Source organism: Conger conger, chromosome 17, assembly GCF_963514075.1.
Source record: "Conger conger chromosome 17, fConCon1.1, whole genome shotgun sequence".
In the NCBI taxonomy this organism is placed as follows: Eukaryota; Metazoa; Chordata; class Actinopteri; order Anguilliformes; family Congridae; genus Conger; species Conger conger.
In genome coordinates, this window is record NC_083776.1 from 26,978,296 (window position 1) to 26,998,200 (window position 19,905).

The following is a 19,905-nucleotide window of genomic DNA, read 5'->3' on the forward strand; positions in this document are numbered from 1 at the left end:
TATGCCATGTTTGCAGGTAAACATGCAGTAAAGGCTATTTTCTGATTGTTAACAGCTAGGCTGCAGTTTGAGTGAGACAATCTCTCAAAAATAAATACTACAGGATGACTGCATTGATTACACAGCACAAATACTGAAACAAAAGGTATCCACTTTAAGAAGTAAAACCAACTCCCCGTATGTTCCTGGAGCACTAGGCTGTCTGTAATCTCAGTAAATAATTCTTGACACTAAATGTTGGCAGTAAACGATTTCACCAAGTGCCATAAATAAGGGAGCAAGCACTGAACAGCCGGCATTGCAGTGAGCATCTCCCCTGATCTATTGGACAAAGTAGTAAGAAAGAAGAAAGAAGCAAAAAAATAATAATAATAAGATGAATAAAATCTTAAAATAACAGAGGGAGCACTTTTACACAACAGCATATTCAGTGTGAAAGGACATCTGTATTCTAGCTGCTTCTGCTGCCCCACATCCAGAGCTGCAAGGCCATTCCCATCAATGGCTCATATGGATGTTAGCATTGTGCTGCCAGCAAAGACCATTCCTCAGTGAAGATCTGTTCCAGAAACTCAACATTAGAAATCCTTGGGGACACTGCCGGATTTGAACAACAAAATGGCTGAATTACCATAATTTACAGGCATTTTGAGACAAAGAACACCCCATTACAGTACATTTCCCCAGACAGGAAGTTCAAGGGGGTTTTCTGTGTTTCTGTGGGAATATGAGTCTGTGGAAGTCTTCGGCTTATTCCAGGACAAATTCGCTCCATGGTTTGGAGAGGGCTGCAGTCAGTATGGATTCCAATGCAGACAGCAAATAGATGCCAACAAGGAGGTCTTACCAATCAAGCTTCCTGATTGAACCCTGTTTTAAGTAGGATAACAAACAGTGGGAAAGGGGTATAATGAGGCAGCCTGGTTCAGCTCTACAGTGGGAAAGGGGTATAATGAGCCAGCCTAGTTCCAGCTCTACAGTGGGAAAGGGGTAGCACTCAGCAGAACACATTCACATACACACAATGGAAGTTGCCTCAGAAGATCTGGAACCAGTCAAAAAGTCCACTCGCCAAAAAAGAGCCAAACATCATGCAATTCTGTGATGCAATCGTGGGGAGCCTTGACCACAGGGGAAAGGCAGGGTGTGACCTGGAATGTAGCAAACACTCCGTACTGTTCCTCATACCGGCCATTCCACCCCAGCACCAGCTCCGAACTCAAGGTGGTCTCAATGAGCAGGTTCACACTCTGAGCTGGTCTCACTGAGCTGGTCTCACTGAGCGGGTCTCACTGAGCGGGTCTCACTGAGCGGGTCTCACTGAGCTGGTCTCACTGAGCGGGTCTCACTGAGCGGGTCTCACTGAGCGGGTCTCACACACTGAGCTGGTCTCACTGAGCTGGTCTCACTGAGCGGGTCTCACACACTGAGCTGGTCTCACTGAGCTGGTCTCACTGAGCAGGTCTCACACACTGAGCTGGTCTCACTGAGCTGGTCTCACTGAGCGGGTCTCACTGAGCTGGTCTCACTGAGCAGGTTCACACAGGAGCGGGGGATAGGGAGCTGGAGAGGAGGAGAGACAGAGAGGAGGAGGGGTAGAAGAGGAGAGGGGTCGAGGGGCAGTAGTGGATGCTGAAGGTGCACCCAGGGCTTGGCCTCCTCTGAGTATAACTTTAATCAAAGCCACTGCTGTGACTGCCACAGTGCAGCACAGAGGGGATCAATCAGTCAGAGCCACACAGAGCCCTAAAGCACAACCACACACAGCTGCAGAGGGAAGTCACTATACAGGTGTCATAAGACCTTGAAATTATGTACACACACAGCTGTGCAGGCTGCTTATAGAGCAGTTATAGCATGGATATAGAGCCATTATGAAAGCTATGAGATCTCAATCTGCAACAAGGAAACCATGGGATAGAAACACATTTTTGCCATGCCAGCTTCAAACAGAATCCAGCTGAACCAGACAACAGTTTCTGTTATTTCACAGTAAGAGTGTGTGTCTGTGTGTGTCTCTGTTTTGAGTGAATACAGAATGTGTGTGCATGTGCGTTTCTGCTTGTACATAAAAAGTAGCGGTCAGTGGGATGTTGGGTGGGGTGTGCGTTAGTGTGCGTGTGTGCATGTTTATTAAAGAAGAACAGGGCACTGTGCTGTTTCCCCCCCCCCCCAATAGGCCATTGTTATTCACGGTCCTGGAAAACGCCCAACAAGCGCAAGGAAGCACAAAATGTGAGTCTCCACTTTGTGTGTGTGTCAGAGAGAGTGGAAGAGCAAAAGCAAGAGAGAGAGGAGGGAAGAGAAAGAGAGCGAGGAGAAGAGAGGGAAGGAAAAAAGAGAAAAAAGGCCTATAGCAGGTTGCAGAATTCTACAGTAAATAAACCGCTGAGTTACAAGCAAATACATCCTGGATCATATCTAAACACCAAAACATTTAGTCAACTTGAAAAATACAGAGTGCCAGTAACAATTATGGAACAGTAAGTGAAACAAGACATGGCATTAATACAGAAAAATGCCCTCAATCATTTCAACACTGGTTCAAATGCGTGAGAAATAAGGAAAGCAACAGGAAATTAACAAATAACTACAAGCCTTGAGAGCCAGAAGAGACAGCAGATAGAGCATCGTTCTGTCAGGTGTTGATTGAAGACCTTGCATTTATCCAGTGATTGCTTTTGGGCTGATCAGCTTGTTTACACTGAACACCGCCTATCATATTCCACACATCAAACTGGATGTCCAGGGTAAATAAGCAGCTTGGTCTTAATCAGAGCAGTAGCAGGAAAAAAAACAAACAAATCCTGTAAAACCAAGTCATACAGCGCCACAGATTGTATTGAAAATGCCACTCCTATGAGAGACTGACGCTGGAAGGTGACAGGATGACAGTTGCAGAGCGGAGGTGTTGGATTCTGCTGATCTCATTACGAAACAGGAGCGCCTGGCGGTTTTTCAATGGAAACGATGTCGATTCTGTGATGCTTGGGAATGACCTGCTGCACACCCACCCACACACACATCCACACACACGCAGGCATGGTCACCCACTGCACACACACACATACATGCTCACCCACCCACCCACAAACCACACCCACCCCCACAAATGCACGCACACACACCACACCCACCCGCACGAACGCATGCACACATGAAGGCATGCACACACACCCACTGCAGCAAAGCCCTGGCCTGAGTCACTGAGCGCACAAAATACTACAGGTGAACAAACACAACTGCCGTACAATGTACCCAGCCCACATTTGAGCACCTATTACATCCAGTCAGTAACTGGACACCCAGCCACCATGGTAATGCCTTTTTAATGACCAAACTTCATTCTTCTTTATTTAGGCAACTTCATTCAGGAGTAAATACCTTCCCCCAGCACCCCTCTAATCAGATATTTAAAACAAAGAATGGTAAGCTAATGATCAAAATAAATGATATATATATATACATTCCTTTGAGATTCTGTTCCATGTTGCCATGATTGCATCATGCAATTTCTGCAGATTTGTCGACTGCACATTCATGCTGTGAATCTCCCGTTCTACCACATCCCAAAGGTGTTCTTTTGGATTCAGATCCGGTGAGTGGGAAGGCCACTGAACTCGGTTGTTACATTATTGGCATTTGGCAGACGCTCTTATCCAGAGCGACATACGGTTGATTAGACTAAACAGGAGACAATCCTCCCCTGGAGCAATGCAGGGTTAAGGGCCTTGCTCAAGGGCCCAGCGGCTGTGGGGATCTTATTGTGGCTACACCAGGATTAGAACCACCGACCTTGCGTGTCCCAGTCATTTACCTTAACCACTACGCTACAGGCCGCCCCTTGTGGTTGTGTTCATGAAACCAGTTTCAGACGACTTTCTTTGTGACATGGTGCATTATCATGCTGGAAGTAGCTATTAGAACATCGGTATATTGTGGCCATGAAGGGATGCACATGGTCAGCAACAATACTCAAATAGGCTGTGGTAATCAAGCGATGATTGATTGGTATTAACCGGCCCAAATTGTGCCCAAAAAAACATTCACCACACTATTACACCACGGCCACCAACTTGGACTGTTGACACAAGGCTGGTTGGGTCCACAAATTCATGCTGTTGGTGCCAAATTCTGACCCTACCATCTGTGTGCCAAAGCAGAAATCGAGATCAGACCAGGCACCATTTTTCCAGTCTTCAACCATCCAGGCTGATAGAAGTGGAACCCGATGTGGTCTTCTGCCGTTTGTTTTTCGCACTATTCCGAGTAAACTCTAGAGACTGCTGTGCGTGAAAATCCCAAGAGATCAGCAGTTACAGAAATACTCAAACCAAGCACCAACAATCATGCCACAGTCGAAATCACTGAGATCACATTTTCCCCCCATTCTCATGGCTGATGTGAACATTAACTGAAGCTCCTGCCCCATATCTGCATGATTTTATGCACTGCTGCCGCATGATTGGCTGATTAGATAAGTACATGAATAAGTATGTGTACATGTGTTCCCAATAACTCAGTGAGTGTATATATATATTAGAGACAAACTGGATTAAACTGGTTTCCAGACACACTTCATATTTTAAAATGCATTAAATATCTGCTGCCTCTTTGATTTGTTGCATTTTTCCATGCTGCACAGCTCATAATCAGACATGTAATTTTCCAGATCATTTAAATAATATTGTGAAATTGCAGTAAAGATAAGCAAAGTTCCATTAATAAAATCCTCTTCCTCCCAAACACATTCCTGGCCAAATTAAGTTCACCTCCGGGACTTCTCCTGAAGGACCTGAAGGATCATGGGAAAGGGAAAACGTTGGGGAGTGAGGGAAAAGATAAATTGGTGCTGAACAGAAACCGATTAAATCTGGGTGGAACACTTCCAAAAACGCACAGCCCCTCTTAAAAACAGTCCCCTACCATCCAGCCGACCAACGATTAACCTCTGCACCAGCCCAGTACAGGAACATAGCTACGCATTTCCAATAAACATAGCTTTCGTGGAAATGTCTGCATCGCTTATCGCTTTATAACAGCCACTCTGACAGGCTGAACAAACCTGGAAGGATCTGCCATCCCTTTTATAAAAACAAGCCAGCAGATTTTCCACCGCAGCGCCGCGATTTACTAGAAGCGGAACTGGATCACACGGCCAGCATGATTCCCAGGGAGGGAGCGATAAAGCTGTCTCCTCAATAAACCGTGACGATGCGTTATGCATCATGCAGGTTCGGCGCGTACGGCTTTCCCCGTGGATGTCACCCCCTTCAAATTATTCTAGTCCCCCGCTGAGTGTTTTCACCTTACCGCTCAGCCTCATGACAAGCTCTGCCAAAAATGCCGAACTTTTAAGACGCAGCTCATTAATACACTGAGCACTCGTAAACGTGGGAGGAGAAAAGTTCATTTCAAAGTCAATTCAGCAGGAGACAGCGGCTCGTGGGGCGCGGTGCGGTTTTCTGTCATGATCATGTTTTAAAAAGTAGGAAGCAGCAGTCAGTTTTCAGACAAGCACCTGGGCTTGCTTGGTTCTCTCTGGAGAGATTATCGACCGGGCATTTTCTGCAGATCTGTGCGGGAAAATGATCCGTAGAGTGAACAATTTAACCTGCAATCTTTGAATAATTTATCGGTTCCACCACGCCCCCGCCATTACGTTCAGTCAGGAAAGTGATATGCACTATACGATGTTGAACAAACGCCCCGAGCAAAACATTAAAATTATGTGGTCATTTTCACTGCACTTTCATGCATTCGAACACTGGCTTTAATTGCAGAAATTGACTGAGAAAATCTGATTGCAGCTGGATATGCAGTAACTATGGACTTTCATGAATGGCCAAGCAGCTGTTAAACAAGCCCAAAATCACACATGCACCTGCATCTCTCTCTCTCTAGCCTCTCCTCACTCGCTCACTCGCTCACTCGCTCACACGCTCACACGCTCACACGCTCACACGCTCACACACTCACACACTCACACACTCACACACTCACACACTCACTCACTCACTCACTCACTCACTCACTCACTCACATATTCATGCACCCACATGGAAACAGACCCACACACACACTTGCACACACGTGTGCCTGCAGGGACACACACTCACACATAAAATCAGATGCGTGCACACACAAGCAGGGATACACGTGCACACACACACACACACACACACACACACAGTTACCGATGCCGTTGGCCAGGTGAGGGACTCGGCCTGGCTGGGGGACCTCCCTGCCTCCCCCGCGGCGCCGGGCTCAGCACCGCTCTTGCAGATGTAGCTGCAGTTCCTCTGGATGACCGTCCGCAGCCCGTCGAACAGAACCACGCTGGTGGTGCAGCCCATCCTGGCCCAGTCCTGATAACCCCCCCCCTCTACCCCCTACCTCCTGCTCACCGCCCCTTCAGCAGCACCAGCTCTGACCCAGTTTCCCCGCTTCACCCTGGCACTGCCTCGCCATCCTAACACCCCCCTCCACCCCCTCCCTCTGAAACCCAGCTGCCCCAGAGGCAGACCCGAGAGGGACCCGGGCGTGGCAGCCTGAAGTGAGGAGAGCCCGTGTGTGTGTCGCTCCAGCCGGGAGACAGAGCCTGCGGAGCCGTGCAGCTGGCCGATGCGCTCCTCTGTGAGCGGGAGGATGCTGAGAGCGCTGCTGCTGCTGCGGAGTCTGTCTTTCTCTCTCTCTCTTTCTCTCTCACCCCCTCCCTCCCTCTCTCCCTCCCCCTCTCCCCGACTGCTCATCTCTGCTGTATCCTAATGGAACTGAGTAGATTTGCTCTCATTTCATTTTCTTGACCCATATCTCTCGACAGTTCAAGCACACACGGATACATTCACATATTTTCAAAAGTCTCTTTCTCAAACACATCACGGATACTTACGGAGGCACGCGCATACAAACACACATACAAACCCAGAGGCACACGCATACAAACACGCACACACTCGCGCACTCTCACACACTCTCACACACTCTCACACACTCTCACACACTCTCACACACTCTCACACACTCTCACACTCTCTCACACTCTCTCACACTCTCACACACTCTCACACACTCACACACACTCACACACACTCACACACACTCACACACTCACACACGCACACAAAGCAGAAGATGAATGGAAGGATGACAAGGTGATTGTCTGTACAGAAAAGGAGTGAAACAGCATGGCTCTGCCCTTCCCCTGTGTAAATGGTAAAAAGGTTCCTCCAACTAATGATTTCCACACGTTTTCTTCTCTTTCCTGCGCCATATAGAACCCCATGCTCCCCTTAGCACCTCTTCGCTTTCATGAAAGGCCATGTAAACTTTAATGGTCACAGTGCTTGAGAGCCGACGATTAGCGCCTCATCCAAATGACGGAATCTCCTATAGTACAGTGTCACCGCACAGAGGCATTGTTTTTTGATTGGTCCAGAGGCAAGATTGCCCCCTACTGGCCCACAAACACACCTTTATTTGTGCAGGATAATTTCTGACTCAGCTGGTTAATTGCACGGAGTCTAACTCAGTAATCCTGCTTTGTGACATACCCCCCAGGCCTCCCACCCAAGCAGCAAGTTGAACCACACCTGGATTCACCAGTGACAGGCGTGATGCAGTGTCTGCCGGCATGTGAATAATTCACTCCTCAGATTCCCCCTCAGTCTCTTCAACAAAAGAATTGGGTGATGGAGCGAAATTGGAGCTTCGCTTATTGCTACATTCGCACTGCCAGGTTTTTGGAGTGTCAATACCGCATTTAGCTGCAAGCCATTGACAGACATAACTTCCAGCTTTCTGTTGGAAATGAAGTAGGACTTCCAGGCCTGAAGTGCTCTGGTTTGCCTGTAAAAGCCTCTAGAGTGGGACAAGTTTCCCCGCAGGTTTATCTGGAAGTTAGGTCAGCAGGGAGACAATTACAGTGTTGAATGCACCGCAGTATCGACTCTCACACTGAGAACAGTGGGTAGCACATCCGTTTATCTGCGCTCACACTGAGAACTGAAGCCGTGGACCTGAAGATAATGACATCATTATGGATAATGATATCATTATGACACCATACATTCTGGAACTTAAATGTAAGCCAGTTGTGCATGACAACTGAATAATATTATGTGCTTATGGGGGCCAGTAAGAAACACAGAGCTACTGTGAACCTATCGCTCTAAAAGCTGTGGCTGGTTTTGTTTTTCCAAAATGAGCAACCTGTACCTGAACCAAAAATCCTGAGGTGATTGGTTTTCAAGAAGTCATTCGGTTTTAATTTGGAGTGTGCTAAGAAAGCGAAGGCTTACCGGGCACTACTTTCACGCTCCCCTCAGAAATCACTGCTTACAGAACACCCCAAGGCCGTGCCACCATCTAAACCCTCCCAAACCTTCACATCAAACAGTGAGGATATCATAATAAAAGATTATAACACTGCCCTTATCAGAAAAGGCTTGTGAAAGAGAAGACGGTCCAGAAAACCTCCCAAGACTGATAAACTCAGTTAATACCACTGATAATAACAGTAATGAGAATATAAATAGGCAAATAACCCCACTGAAATACTTTTTTATTTGAATGGTTTTATTGTCATCACATGCAAAATAATCTACAAAGAGAAACTGATGGCTGGAAATTGAGGTCAAAAGATACTCAGATTTAATTAAGACAATTTTGGAACTGGTGGAGAGAGCTGAGCCTGATTACTTTGATTACTTTGAAAGTGAACTCCATCATAGCCCTCAGATCAGCACATAAAGAAGGGTAAAATTCTGAGCAGGACTTTATGAGCGAGCCTGGATCACTAGAAGGGGTGCAATACAAAATAAGTTGTAGCATATATATGGAGGGCTCGCACTGAGAAAACCCAGGACCATCTCTCATTGCTTACAATATTTCTATTTTTTCCCCATTTCTCTTGTGGGGGGCAGTAGGAGGAGAACGGTTTCCAACGACTGTTTGCAACACAACCTGGTCTCCGCGGCAACACAGCTACGGTAACCTTGTCAAGGACATCTGGAAGGTCAACTCGATCATGACCCACAGTACTGAAGGGACTTTACAGCCTTTAAAGAGCAGCAGTTGGCACCAATCCATTTACCGTTACCTCACTGAGACACAGAGGGGCCATTTCCTTAAGGTGACATTACCAGTTTTAGACCCCGTTCTTTGTGCACTGCTGTTAAAGCCACACAGCACAAAGGAAACTATTGGATTGTACCATGCCATCGGTGAGACATGTCAAAAATCCTTTTCTTTTTTTTCACCACGGTTTTCATGTTGAAGAGACTGGTCACAGCAAAACCTGTTGGTGTTAATTCAGCTTTCATATTGTAGCATTTTACAGTAATGAAGTACATTTTATCCCCTGTGGTCTTTTAGAGTTGAGCATTGTGTGCAGTGCAGTGCATTGGTTTGGCACCGTTAACTGTGCGGATCAAAACCAACATCATTTTGTCAATACAGCAATTTCAGTGGAGCACCAGAGCTCAGGGTCAAGAGGGGGGTCAAAGGGTCAAAACTGAGCCAAACCACTCAATAAATTACAGGATACCCCCCACACACAATGCCAATAATGTTCTTAATACACCAATCAATCCTATATTCAACCCAACAGGAACCCCACCATCCCCAGTGAGAATTCCTAACTGTCAGAATTTTCCAAAAAATCTGACGTAGTAAGCCATGGTCAGTTATTCTTTCTTTTTTGTTTTTCAGGGGTGAAAAAAGTGTAATACTGTTCAGAGGAGCTTCAGACTGTGAGTTTCAAAAAGTTCAATATATCATGCAAAAATCTATCTGAACATCTATATGAATATCTAAATCTATACTCTTTTGGCACGGAACCTAATAAGGTCCTCTGTACTACTCTACCTTCCTTCACCACAGTAAATGAGCTGCTAAATCAGGTCTGGGTACGGTTTAAAGGGTTCAGTACATGTGTGGAAGGGGGAAGGGGCCAGAAGGCTCAGTCTCCTGACAGGGTGATGGTCTGACCCGGGTAATGGGCAGGTGCCTGAGACACACTGAGGTCTGTGCTAAATGTAGCCAGCATACAGAGACTCAGCACTGCAGGCTGCTAAAGCATGCGTGGCAGCTACTGTATGCCTCAGCACAACAGACATGCTAACAATGGCATTCTGCTCAGGATGTCATTCTAAAACGGTACCATGCATTTAGCGGTTCCACGTTCAAAAACAGAATAAAGATAATGATTATAATCATTATTAGAAAGAGGAATACAGATTGCGTTTAAACTCTTTTCCTCGAGAAGAACTGCGTAATTTCACGCAGGCACGGACATGAATGTTATTAAAAGCACTGGCCTGAAATGACAACTGCGTGTGAGGTTCAAAGACCCTTTTTATTCTAGAGTACCCAGAAACGAATCATGCAAATTAACTGCAGCTCCCCTCAATCAGAACAAGGTTCTGCATCTGAGCTCAGAATCCTGGGCTCCCAATACAACGATTACAGAGAATGGTGCAAACAGAACAAAGCCTTTATAAATGCGCACAGTGCCTGGATGTAGACTGATCCATATATAAATGCAGCTGAATTAAAAGGTGAAACAAGAGGTACAATACCGGCTCAGGATCAGCCTCTGATCCAGGGATCTCCGGGACACTCATCTCTCGTCCCAAACTTCCCTCAGCATTAGACACATCCAGCCTGGCTTCTGGATCACACATTCCCCAGGTCGAGTCTGAGCAATACAAGCACCTCTGGCATCTAAACCCCACCCTGTTGGTAGCTGCGTACATGCGTTAAGTGCCAGCTGCTGTAGAGCCGCAGGTTGCTCTAGTGCTGGTGTTGAGGGGTTGAGGGGCTACAGGCACTGGCAGGGGTCATAAATGTGCACTTTCTGAATGCACATGCGTAGAAGTCAAGAGTCAATGAAGACACACCAACCCAGACTGCACCAAGGCACACACAAGGCCAAGGCACCAAGGCACACACAAAAAAAGGCTGCAAAATAGAGATAGTTCATTTCTATTTTACAGGTTCTAGTACAGCCTGGCTCTTTGCCATTGCCATGAGAAACAGGTTTTCAGGAGAAAATTATCCCCACAGCTCTATATTTAAATTGTGCAGAATTGCACAACTCCTCATCAACTAAGGAAGATGTGATATGAAAACAAGCACGTTAGCCACTGGCTGGCAGGAATGCTGCAGTTCATAAATCACACATAAGCATGCTTCAGCTTGATACTGATACATTTATTCATCCGCTTTTACTATGGAGAAATGGGGTTGCAAGAAATGCTGATCACCTTGTAAAATATTGTATAAAAATGCCGTACAGAGAAGTAGCTAAGTTTATGCACATTTGCGGAATGAAACTAGCAAGCTCTCAGTAAGCAGTAATAATAATTTGGGGACTAGGAGCGTGGATGTGTGTGTCAGTAAGACTGAGAGAGAGCGAGAGAGATCCTTTATCCAGGACGGACAGGGTGTCCTACATCACGCACAGCTGTTGGCTGGGAGTCTGGAGCTCGGTGAGCGGAGTCGGACGAGACGTCACGCTGCTCAGAGGCCTGGTTCTGCCTGGATTAGCTGCCAAATCCACACTAATGCACCCAAACACGTACTGGCCACTCAAACCAGCGATGTGCCTTTCGGGCTTAGAGGCCATCACTTACTGGAGCCACAGTGGTGTGATTGCATAGCTTCAGACACTCAGACCCTGCATCAGCTTTACTGTGAAGACCGAGACTCTCAGCAGCAAGTGAGAGTGCAAATTCTCAGAAAATGAACATCCATTAACGCATGCTGTTTTTTTCTCAGAATTTTTATTTACTTGCAACCTTTCTGAAAAAGTGCAAATGGCTTTCTACACACGTCCTGTGTGCTGAATGCCTTAATACCTTCCGCAAACACTTCCAGACCCAGAGAAACATTCAAACATCGAATTGACCCTTTTCAGAGCAAACATTTTAAGGCGGACTCCTTCTGACATGATATGCAAAAATGTGCTTTAATGAGGAGGCACACAAAAATCCCAGTCATAAAAAGAGCTTAATATTTGAAATGATTGCTCAGCGATTTCCCCTACAATAACTCCCATGCTATTCCCTGGATCTGAACGCTTTGAGAGGGTCAGTGCTGTGCGTCAGCCCAGTGCAGTACGGACCATGTAATCCACAGCTGCAGAGCAGAAATCTGACCCTGCTGATGCTCAGCTGCTGCTGACAACCGGACTGTTCCGGAAAGATCACAGATCAAAGACAGATAAGCAAACAGAGCAGAAAACCTGAGATTGAAAACAGAAGGTAGAAAAAAAAAAAAAAACCCAACAACTCTGCATTCTAAACATACATGGACTACAGCGAGTCTACTTACACATCTCAAAAACTTTTCTGCTAGCAAAATAGAGCTACGCTCGCTGTGTCTCAGGAAATATGACCAGCAGAGACTGCGCTATTCCAGAGTAACAAGGACTCTTTTTTTGTTGACGTGTTTATGCATGTCTATGAAGTGTGTGCACATTTCTGAAGTGTGAGCATATTTCAGTTGATTTATGCTGTCCACTGAAAGGTCACCCCTCTGACCATGGCTCTGTGTGCGTGATCAATGAGCCTGCAGGCATCAGACCCGGGCTGCATTAGTGATCCCAGGCTGCAGGGTGGAGACAGCTGTCTGCCTGCACAACCCCCACCCCCCACCTCACAGAACCCCGCTGTAGCGACCGCTTAACGCCCTTAAAACCATTATTTCACCTGGCTCTACCCTGCTACCTGGCCCCATGTTCAAGGTCAACACTTCATTCTGTGGTCTCTATCATTCCTGCACAGGGAATTTATACTCTTAAAGGACCGCTTTAACCCTGTTATACCCTGTTTTATTCCCAGGTGGGAAAGTGCTTTTCCACAGCTGGGAGGAAGACTCAGCATTGGACCATGATCCCTTCAGTGAAATACCCAGCTGAATAAGTGGATAACATACCACAATGTCAGCTGTCACATTTTTTTTTTTTTTCTTTTAGGAAAAATTGTGTCTGCTAAGCAAATAAATAATGAAAAACAGAATACAACAGCAAAAAACTTGATCCTCACAAGAGTTTCAGGAAAAGCTTCCAAGGCATGTCCCAGGCACTCTTGAGCCGAGTTTCCACTCCTAGGGGTCATCGGTGTTTATGCGGCAGAAAACAATGGGGAAATCTGACATCACTCCAGTGTCCAGTCACGAGTGAAAACACAGCGGTCCCCAGGGCTTTGGAGAGGAAAGTGCCTGTTTCCTCCTGTTGTATGAGACTCCTATTCCACATACTCACAATCCCCCCCAAACCTACTTACCCACACATTCACAACAATGCATGACTAACCACCCCCCTGCCCCACACACACATAGTCATAACCCTTACTGAACACAACACCCCCCACCCCACCCGCCATTCAAAAGCCTCACTGAACACACTTAAACCCAATTCAAAAGCCTCACTGAACACACTTAACTGCACCTTCACAACCCTCACCCACAATCCCTAACACCAGTTGAATTCTAAGCTCACTTGTCTATATTATTCCTGCCATTCCTATAGGAATGTTTTTAATGGAAAAACAAACTTTGTGGAAAAAAAAATACACATCAGCTGTAAACACTGTCATTATGGAATGCTTCTATTTTTCAACTAGAAAAATACTCTGATGGGAAAAAAGGCCAGAGGTCGACTTCATGAACCACTGGTGTGTATACAGTTGTATTTATACATTTGCAGGCTGGGGCGATGTTTTATGGCTTAATGTCACAAAGGACAGGACAGGGCATTCTGTGCTGCCTGAGTGTGATTTGGGGCTTGTCTCTGATTTCTTTGGCTCTGGCTCAACAGCCATCAGAGTGCGCAAGCTGAGACAATACGGGTTTTCACTCCAAGAATTGCATCACATTCTCCTTCAGAGAGAGACAGACTGTCGTTGAGTGTGAAATGAAAATACAGTATAGTTGAAAGCTGCCTTTCTCCCCAGCTGCCCAATATGTGTATAATGATGCTATCAGAATCACAACATTGAGTGGAAGTCCAGCCCCGTGCTAATCTTCAGAAGCTAGTGGGCAAAGAATCAGGGCGCTCGTTCCGTTTGAAAACAGGCATGACTCAATAACGTGCTTGAGCTCTGGAGAATGCTCATTCCAGAAAAAACAAGTCAAGACCAGTTATGAAAATCTTACAATAACATACTGTCTATCATATCTTTGCGACTCACTATATTATTGATCAAAGATGACTTGAGAAGTTTCCACTGCCTGAAAGGCAACGAAGCAAACAGAAAAATAGGACAATGTTGCAGCACAAGTGACAGTTTGTCTCCAAATAGAGGTAGACAAGCTTTGAGCTTTTTGCATGAGAAATCCCTTTGTTATACCGATACCCTGTCAGTTTGAGACAGAAATCACGTTGCTTAATGAAGTACTTTGCCTCTAATGTAATATAATGAGACCTCCTGATGGTGGGAAGATGAAAGCTCAAGTGTTTGACCTTGTGGCCAGAGATCTTAAGGCCATGGCTCATTAAGAACATGCTAGGAAATGGGTCTGAGAAGGGGGGGTGGGGGGTGGGGTAGAGTGAGATATTTTGTTTCATCCCTTCACATTTAATCAATGCCTGTGCACATACACAGAGGCACATGGTGGAGGAGTCTATAGACGACACAGTCAACATTTGAAACATTTTGCTTGAGTGTGCACGAGAGCCCCCTGTGAGACCCTACAGGCCTAAGAATAAGCATGTGTGTGTGACACTACATGCCACTGAGCAAGAGCACTCAACAGGCTCCTGATTAAGAGTACACTACAGGACATATGAGTGTACCCTATAGGTCCCTATGTGAGTGTACACTACAGCACTTCATATGAGTGTACCCTACACGCTCCTATGCGAGTGCACACTATAGGCCTAATATGAGTGTACCCTACACGCTCCTATGCGAGTGCACTCTATAGGCCTAATATGAGTGTACCCTACACGCTCCTATGCGAGTGCACTCTATAGGCCTAATATGAGTGTACCCTACACGCTCCTATGCGAGTGCACACTATAGGCCTAATATGAGTGTACCCTACACATCCGTGTTTCCTCCCATCTCCGTCTCCGTGGCAGCAGCTCACTTCCCTCTCCCCCCTCAGTGCATCCTCTGCTCCTGCACGGGTTATTTTAGGAAGTTTTATTTATCCCAGGAGACCAACCCAAGTGAACTCTCCGCCCTCTAACACAGCCACTGGGAAATGCTAAAATAACGAAACATCAATAAACACACACGCACTCAATGCACATACAGCCACACACACACACACACACACACACTCAGTTACAAGGACATACACTCACGTACAACCTTATATTTGGTTCATTTTGAATGTACTGCGAAATATTCTCAGACCACAAACTGAGCCCTGAGCCATAGAAAATGATTGACCCTACAGTGCTGCTGTGCTAAGCAGTGCTGAGACCCTGGATCTCAGAATCAGTGCTGAGCCCTGAGATGAGATTACCTTATCCAAACACACAGGCTCCACTGGACAAGGGCATTGCTTACGCTTCAGCCTGAGAAATAGCACAATCACCCAGATGCCCTTAGAAATTTTGGACCGCTTCCAACAAGCTCTGCCATTCAACTGCGCTGTGGATTATCTGCATATCTGAGGTGACCAGTAAAAAACAAAATATCCACAATCGTAGAGAGAGAAAGGGTGAGATAGAGAAAGTGCAAATATGAATATATTCCATCACCGTGACCTGCAGCTAAATCTCGCTGTCACACCCACTCAGTGGTAATAGCAGGGGAACTGCACAGACGACTTATGGAGCATGCCCCCACACCCCTCTCTCCAATCCTCACATACCAGGCAATGTAGCTGCTGCCACCTACAGGCTGAGATCGGCACTGCAACAAGCTGGAGTGTACTGTCTGCAGCACAGTGAACTAGTGAACTGCTAGCCCTTATGGAAGACTCACACCATCACACCTACAGGAAACACCTGAAGAGAACAAAGACTCCTTATGCAAGAGGAATGTACTACTGAAAAGGTACATTGCTGTGTGCAATTGTACAAACTATTCACCATTTCCTGCCAGTCCTGATTTCTGACATTAGATTTCCCCCAGCTGTTATGAGTAACCTGCGCATAATGGGTGATGAATGGATATGTACCTACACCCTATGCTATGTATTGGCATTAATCATAAGAAATAACACCCCACGCACTGCTCAGAAGACAAGAGGATAACAAGGCTACTAAGCAGCTACAGATGTAAGCTGATGTAAGATTACATTCCTCAGAGTCATATCCAGACCTGAAATCCCTTGGCAGGAACAGGCCCTATAAATTCCCAATGACAATTTCCTCGTCAGCCCTCCAAAGACAAGTTTGGACTCCTCCAGTTTAGGACAGAGTGTGATGTGCAGTGAACTCTTAAATATTGGGGGAGACTGGGGTGGGGGTCTGTTTAAACCCAGAGACAGAAAGAAACAGAAACCGCACTGCCTGAAATGAGAGAGAGAGAGAAAGAGACATTTTGAAAAGCTGTTCACCATTTCAAGGCATTATTTACATGTTGTTAATAATGTGGTCACTTCCTCCGGTTCAGTCAGTTTGACATCCCATATGGTCACTACTGATGTGTTTCTGGCCAGCCGATCTCTTCACAGTGGAAGGATGTGGTATGAGGGTCTGACAGGTTTTCAGATCCATATGGGCCAATTGATATTGATCAGCAGCAAGCGACAATCAAGTTACTGTAAATTCAACGAGACGGACCCAACCGTACTGGAAAGCTAAGAATAGCTGGTCTTGGATAGCTTGAATATGGATACTGTATGCTCCAAAACCGCTGAGCAAGAGGCCCGAGCTATCAGCTCTGGTTCAGACTGACCTTGTAACCATGGGGAAGAATCGACCCACACAGCTCTGACTCACAGCTGAACTGGAGAGGAAAAGGAAGGGGCAGACGGTTTCTCTGCTGGTCAATCCAAGCACTGTTAGACTGGTTCCTGTACTGGTTTCCCCATGGAGTCATAATGAGGTTTCTGCGCTGGTCTCTCCAGGCAGTGTTCATGAGATTTCTGCAGTAATCTCTCCATTCACTGTTAATGGGTCTCTTCATAATTCATGCAGTGTTAATCTGGTTGCGTAACTGCAAGTAACATTAGCCAGTGAGGAAATGTGTCGGTCTCCAGACTATTTCCTCAACAGTCACGCTGCTGAATGCGCAAGATGCTCAAGTTGCACGGTCCTCTAAAAACACGGTGTGGAGCAGAAAAGACGGGTGTGAGATGGCTGACTGCGTGTGCTAGTTTGTACTCGCTAGAATTGGTGGAAAGATTTTACAGAAATGCCCGGACTAATCATAAAATAAATTAGGTCAAATTAAGTAAACAAATAAGGTGCTGAAGCAGGAAGTAGGAAAGGAGAGCAGGAAGTCAGCAGAGTAAGAGAGAGTGATAAACTTGGAGTCAGTGCCATAGCAGGTCAGGGAAGATTAAGGGCTAGAAGATTTAGGACAGTGAAAAGCAGCATATTTCAGGATTTAGGGAGGTGTAAGGGTCGTACTGAAAGCAGCCCAAATCCACCCCCAGCTCAGGGTACGGCCCTGACTCCCAAACCGGGCTCTGGGGCATGAGAATAAAGAGCATGGCAGACATACGTAAAGGATGAGCTCAGAGGTGATAACACTGTTACGACACTGTAAAGAAGGAAACAGCAGTGTGTTAGAGTACAGGTATTCCACCTGTTTTCACATGTCTACGTGCTCTGGCAGAAACACTGTACAAAGCAGTGAAACTAGAGTGCGTATGTGTGTACGTGTGCGCGTGTGTGTGTGTGTGTACCTGTGCGTGTGTGTGTGTACGTGTGCCTGTGCGTTAACACGGGTGTGTGCTGGGGAAATCTCAGGATAATCCTCAGGGCCTTTTCACCTCTAAGCAGCAGAAATCCTCTCCAGCCCCAGCAACACAGAGCTGCTGGAGAAGCAGGTCAGCGTGCTGAGAGGGGGGGCAGGGAGGGCACTGACCAGATCCAATAACCTGCACAGGTGAATGGAGCCATGCGAGTAAAATCAGGAGGCTGTGATTGGTTAGCTCTTGAAGAGGCCACAGTAGAGCAGTGATTGGTTAATTCTATAAGAGGCCACAGTAGAGCAGTGATTGGTTAATTCTATAAGAGGCCACAGTAGAGCAGTGATTGGTTAGTCTTATAACAGACCAGGTACGCAGGGCTGTGATTGGAGGGTAGAGCACTGCTGTGCTGCTTGGCAGTAGCTCTCGCAGACAGACCACAGTGATGCAGGTTTATTCCACATGGCAGAGAATATCCACAGCGTCAGCAGCCCCAGAAGAGTGAGAAATGCACAGGCCAGCACTTCCTCCTGCTGGAGATGCGTATTATCATCCCTGCAGGGGCCGTCTTTACAAACTCAGCTCTGCTTACAAAAGCCAGGGCCAAGCCAGGACCTGAAGGCACAGCACCTGCTCGGCCGGAACACTCAGTGTGCGAGCATTTGTGTGTGTACGCAGGAGTGTGTGTGTGTGTGTGTGTGTGCGTGTATGAGTGTGTGTGTGTGTGTGTGTGTGTGTGTGCGTGTGTGCACGTCTGTGTGTGTGTGTATGTGTACATCTTTCTTCATGTGTAAGTCGGTAGTAGATAACTCAGGCCTTAACACAACAGATTCCCGCCAGAGAGAACAATGCATGCTAATATTATTTATTTGCGTCAATTTATCCACAGATACAGTGGGATACATTACAGAACCTGCGGGTGATGAAGCCAGCTTTCTGTTGCAATGATACACCACCGCCTCGTGACATCATCCCTGGAAAAGGTGTGTCACTTCCTGTGTGTCACAGTGATGAATGGGGCAGGGTGCGGTTCCCCCCTCTGTGGCCCCGGGTCATTGGGGCCCACCAGTGGTACGCTCATTGACAGAAACAGACAGGTGCCCACATTTGGACAAACACAGTGGAGAGAGGGATGGGACCAGGCTAAAGTGCTGAGTTGCGTGGTTGCTATGACGCAAGGTGACCAGTCAGCAGAGCGGAGTCTGTGTTCCTGGGAGTGACCCTGGGGTCAGGCGTTCAGGAGGGCTTAACAAACACTGGGACAGCGGAAGCGTGCAAAGAATTCTGGGACATGGGTGTGTGCTACAAAAAAAAAAAAAAAAAAAAAGATAGGCTGCTGACATTACTCAATTCAAACGGTTTCTCTTACACATCAATGACAAGAGTACAACAGCAGAGTAAAGCGGTAAACTAGAGGCAATAAGACACACAGACGCACAGACGCAGACAGACTCAAACAGACAGACACACACATGCACACACTAGATTAACAGACAGAACAGTGGGAATAAGTGGTTAAGGAGACAGAGATCCAGAGCTCTTTATCACCCAAGAGGCCTGACGCCTGACACACCTCCCATTACCATCCAGCCTCTCTGCCACAGTGTGTGTGTTTGTACACATTTCTGTGTGTGTGTGTGTGTGTGTGTGTGTGTGTGCATACATTTCTGTGTCTGTGTGCGCAACTTTGCATGTACCTTCATTCAAAACTTTAGATTTACAGTACCTTGGATGGAGAAAGGCACTGTAAATCAAATTCATGGCAGTTTTAACCCAGCTCATTAAAAACCTGTTGATTTGTCATTTTGTGGAAGAGTGCTCATGTTCCAGAGATTTTTCCACTTTCAATGTTATACATATATTTAACGTTCGTATTGCCTTTACCATATTACCACTGTATATCATATAATGCTGTTATGCAAACCATTTTATATACTGTCCAAACTGTACTGTAGCTTATCTTGACATCTCTGTTGCAAAACAAGATTTCAACAAGACTAACCTGGTTAAAATAAATATATAAAAACCAGTGGACATGCACATGTGTATGTGTGTGTGTGTGTGTGTGCGAAGAGAGAGATA

At 46.3% G+C, this 19,905-nt stretch overlaps 1 protein-coding gene across 5 annotated transcripts in view; it reads right to left on the minus strand.

Moving 5' to 3' along the window:
- Nucleotides 1-19,905, minus strand: part of LOC133116561 (dedicator of cytokinesis protein 9-like) — a 98,271-nt gene that overhangs the window by 65,225 nt on the left and 13,141 nt on the right. Inside the window, exon 1 of one of the 5 annotated variants that reach the window (XM_061226251.1) lies at nt 10,581-10,682. The exons of the other annotated variants lie outside the window; for them this stretch is intronic. Within the exon in view, the coding sequence (XP_061082235.1) occupies nt 10,581-10,625 (45 nt within the window). The 5' untranslated portion in view covers nt 10,626-10,682. Of the gene's footprint in view, nt 1-10,580; nt 10,683-19,905 lie in introns of those variants that run through there. 5 annotated transcript variants of the gene reach the window in all.